Source organism: Pipra filicauda, unplaced genomic scaffold (genome assembly GCF_003945595.2).
Source record: "Pipra filicauda isolate LSUMZ 115617 unplaced genomic scaffold, ASM394559v2 scaffold81_size6448238_pilon, whole genome shotgun sequence".
In the NCBI taxonomy this organism is placed as follows: Eukaryota; Metazoa; Chordata; class Aves; order Passeriformes; family Pipridae; genus Pipra; species Pipra filicauda.
This window is the reverse complement of record NW_024104998.1, coordinates 6,189,616-6,194,094: the sequence shown is the minus strand read 5'-3', so window position 1 is coordinate 6,194,094 and position 4,479 is coordinate 6,189,616. Positions and strand designations below refer to the sequence as shown.

Below are 4,479 nucleotides of genomic sequence, written 5' to 3'. Positions count from 1 at the left end.
AGTTTAAAGTATTTTTATAGTATTCCTGCTCTACTCCCACGTTCCTTTTGTAACATTCCTCAGTGGAATGGGGTCATCTAGAACTGCAACCTGCTACTTCCATCAACATCCTTATGTACAAGATAAAGGCACACTGATACAAGTCCTCATTAAAATGATTAATTTTCTCTCTTAAGAGAGACTCTGAAACGTTTCAGAGGGACACCCAGAAACGTGATGGAAGCTGGCACTGGCACACAGTGGTTACTCCTGGCTGGTCCTGGGATACCACCTGGAAGCAACTTGCTGGATGCACTTTAACCACCCAGGCCCCCTTTCTTTTCCCAGCAGGTGCAGGTTTGGGGGTGTTCCCTGTTTACAGACAGCCAGACCCAGGTGTATCTGCCCAGAACATTTATTACACAGGCTGGAGATCTACAAATGCTGCACCTTCACCAGGAAGCAGCCCTGACACCCCCAGGGCTGCTGCTCTTTGCCAGGGTCTGGGATGTGAGCACTGCCCCCATCCTCCCTGGCACGCAGCAGGGATTTGCTCCAGTGAGGGACGTGACAGGGAATGGTGCAGGTGTGTGAGCAGAGACCACAGAGCTGTTCCATGAGGGACACTTTAATTGCCATGTACGTCATACAAAACGCCGTCAGTCTCAGCGGTTTAAGCGCTGCTCGGGATGCAGAGGAGCAGGAGATTAGTGACAAATCTTGGGCTTGCACGAGGAAGGGCAAGAGCAGCAATGGAGCAGCACTGCAGGTGCCACACTTAGCTCTTGGCGATCCCAATCACTCCACAGGCCAGACGGGGCCCCGCGTTCCCCGTCAGCTTGCTCTCGTTGTCCCCCCCTCTGCCCAGGTCGTCCCGCTTCTCGTGGACCTAAAAGAGAACTTGTGTTACTGCAGATCCCAATCCCCACATTCCACTGCTCCCAGCAGGGTCTCACACCACACACTAACTGCACAATGTCAAACCCATATCCCTGCTAAAAACTCCCAACTGGACTTTCCTTCCGGTGTCCTCAGGTGGCTGTTTCCACACCTTCCAGTGACAGCATTTGTGCCAATTCCCTCCACAGACCAGTTCCTTCAGTCACCCACAGCTGGAAGGGGCAAAGCTAAAGGGAGAGGGACATCCCTGGAAGGCCAGCAGGAAACTGGGATCTCATTAACCCCCAGAGGGCCCCCTGTGCCCCTCGAGCAGCACCAGTCCCCCCACACTCACCACCATGGTGCGGCCGATGATGCAGTGAGGGCCGCTGAGGGAAATGACGGAATCCTGGATCTCCACCTCGGCCACTCCTCCCTTGGCAGTCACATTGCCCAGGTCTCCCACGTGCCTGCACAAGAACACACACAGACTCAGGAAAGGGGCTTGGATTGAAAGCTCTTCCAAGGGAAGGCTGGGACTTTATGTTGTTACTACACTCAGGCCGCATGTGTCCAGAATCCTCCCCCTCCATGCCAGTGGCATCACCCTCTGTCCACAGGCTCTCAAATTCCAGATTAACCTTTCCTGCACAGACCAGGTTTGGTGGAACACTGCCACTGTTCCTAAGAGCTCTTAATGCCCATCAAAGATCAGCTATTCCACAGGCTTTAGGTTTAAATAAGATTAGGAAGAGCAGTTTGTCAGGAAACAGGTCAAAGGGGACACAGGAGGTGCTCAGTTCCAGCCAGAAGTAGGGATGATGAATCCAGTTTGGCATTGCCCCATCACTTGGCATCCTGCTCTCCCACACAGCTTCTATCACAGCTACATCTCCGCCCGGGCTTCCTAGAGAACTGTGCCTCGAGCAGTGGAGTTTTCACAGGACTTCTGGGCATTCAGGATGCTGTTATGTCCTGCACACCCGCCCCAAACAAAACACTCACTCAAAATACAGCTGATCATGTTCTGCCAGACTCAGAACCTGGAATACCAACACATTCCTGAAACATTCCGTGCAGCTCAGCCAGGCAGGTGCTGAGCACCAGCTTCTTACACAGCACAAACTCCACATTTTTAACCAAGTCCTATAAAATCAGGTCAAGGGCAGCTTTCCCTTTAGGAATTTGCTTGATTTAAGCTTCCAGGAAGCTTCAGTCCAATTGTTTCAACTGGACACTGATAAAAGTCCTTGCACCTTCCTAAGGGATCCTGCCACCCACAGCTGCCCTGGTGGGAGCAGGCAGGGCACAGCAGGAGCAGGATTTGCCAAAACCAAGCCTGCCAAAGCCTCAATGTCCATGCAGTCCCAACCTTTAGCCCCGAGCAGTGGCTGCCAGGCCCTGACACACCATTTCATGCTGTGTCATGCAGGAGCTGGCCCACAGCCAGCTCCCAGCTCCGCCTGGCCGGCAGCGATCCATCGCCCAGGTGGGATTCCTCAGCCACACAGGGAGCACTCACGGACAGAACCCAGGCTGGTCCTGATGCCCAGCTGGTTCTAATGCTATCCCAGACCCTCTCTGTGCAAGGCCAGGCTTTAGGTTTAACCCTGCTCCCAGCTCTGCTCCCCTGCAGCTCCTGTGCTGCCCCCCAGCAAGCACAGTCACACCAGCTCCTCAGGTGTCCAAGGGCTCCCAAGGGGAACTGGACTGTTGGAACTGCTCCCAGGGGAGGAACAAGGTCTTCCATCCCACTGAAGCACAGAGATACCCAGCAGGAGCACAGGCCCTCACTGTCCCCTCCTCCCAAGCCACGAGAAAAAACACTGGCACATCCCGAAGATGATATTTTACCCCACGCTCAGGGAGCCCACGTGTCAAACAAACTGCTGTACAGTGAGCACAGCCCCAGCGAGGTGACCTTACACATCCCGCAGGATTGCCAGGGTGTCCCTGGGCTGTCCCCGCCCAGCCCTGCACTCACCTCTCGGCGTCGCTGGGGGCCCCGTGCTGTTTGCGCTCCGGGTTGAAGTGCGGGCCGGCACTGGTGCACCCTGGAACACAGCACAGGGATCCGTCAGGGCAAACCTGCTGCTCCCAGGGACCCATCAGGAAGCAGCTGCTCTCCTGTTGCATGTCCCGCTAATCCTCTGGGAGTAAATCACCCACTGCAGACTTAGAAGTCCAGTTAAGTACAACTGCTCATTCCAGAGCTCCCTGGGCTCACCCGGCAGCTTTCTTATTTCTTAACATCGGGGTATCCAACCCTCCAGGCGACTGCTTGGGATGGCAGACCTTGACCACCAGCCTCAACACGTTTAGAGTATTACACAGGGAGCACTTCCTTGGGAAACGCCATACATTCCTTAACACAGATTTGCAGCTGCCAGACCCAAGTCCTGCTCCAACACTGCAGGAAGCTCTTTGAAGCTGAGCACCCACACTCCAGCCCTGGATGGACACCTTACCGTTTGTGTTGTCCCCGAATTCATGGACGTGGAAGCCGTGCTCTCCATCAGCCAATCCAGTGATTTTTCCAGTAACTTTCACCGGTCCATCACCCTTGAAAGGAAAGGATTTATCGTCACCACAAGGACTTTGGCATTACACGGCTCTGTGTCAAGCCAAGGTGACAGGAAGCCCTGCAGGCTCCTCCACAAGCCCAGCACCGCCTTGCACAGAGCGTTTGAATTTATTTATCCACCTCTAATGCATCCTTCCCGTTATTTATCACCGAGCACAAGCGGCGCCCGTTATCTGGCCGTGCCTTCCAGAACGATCCCGTGCTTCCCCTGGGAAGGGCAGATGACCCCGCAGCCGCTCCCCCGCCTCCCAGAGGCGACGGCGCAGCTCCCAAGGGCCGCGGCCATTTGGAACCGCAGCTCCCGCCGGCCCCCGGGGGGGGGGCATAGAGGCGTAGGCAGTGTCTCAGCCTCCCGGGGGGAGGCTCGGTGCCCGCGCCGTCCCTCACCTGCTGCTCGAAGTGGATTACGCCCTGCACGGGCCCCTCTCCGCGCATCACGCACACGGCCCGCGCCGCCGCCATCTTGGTCCGCTCAGCCCCCGCCCGCAGCGCCCGCGGACTGCAGGCACGCCCCCCCGCGCTCCCCTTATATAGGCCGGGCCGGCGGCGGGCGGCCAATCGCGCCGCGCGCCTCGCGCGGCCCAGCCAATCGCGGCAGGGGAACGGCGGGGGCTCGCGGCGGCGCGCGCGGGGGATGGCGGCGCCCCCTGTTGGCGAGAGGGGGAAGGTGCGGGAGCGGGATCGGGACCAGGGTCGGGATCGGGAGGGACGGGGCCGAGCTGGGTGGGATGCGGAGCTCCCGTCCCAAACTGGAATGAATACGGTTGTGAAGTTGCCCCCGAACAGCTCCGTGTCTCAGAACAGCCGCCCTGCCCGGAGGATGTTTTCAACTTAAATTAGAAGCACAGAAGATTAGAGAGCATGTGGGGCTTTAGGTAATCATGGAATGGTTTGGGTGGGGACGGACCTTAAAGCCCATCCACTTCCAACCCCTGCCATGGGCAGGAACACCTTCCACTAGCCCGGGTTGCTCCAACCTGGCCTTGGACACTTCCAGGAACGGAGTAGCCACAGCTTCTCTGAGGAACCTGTGCCAG

At 57.2% G+C, this 4,479-nt stretch overlaps 1 protein-coding gene across 1 annotated transcript; it reads right to left on the bottom strand.

Annotated features, from left to right (window-relative positions):
* Positions 1-378: 378 nt before the first annotated feature.
* SOD1 (superoxide dismutase 1) lies at positions 379-3,938 on the bottom strand. Its single transcript, XM_027715372.2, has 5 exons — positions 3,830-3,938; positions 3,327-3,420; positions 2,843-2,912; positions 1,214-1,328; positions 379-868 (listed from the first exon to the last, which is right to left on the bottom strand). The coding sequence occupies exons 1-5, from the start codon at positions 3,902-3,904 to the stop codon at positions 758-760; spliced, it is 465 nt and encodes a 154-aa protein (XP_027571173.1). The 5' UTR covers positions 3,905-3,938; the 3' UTR covers positions 379-757.
* Between the last annotated feature and the right edge of the window lie 541 nt (positions 3,939-4,479).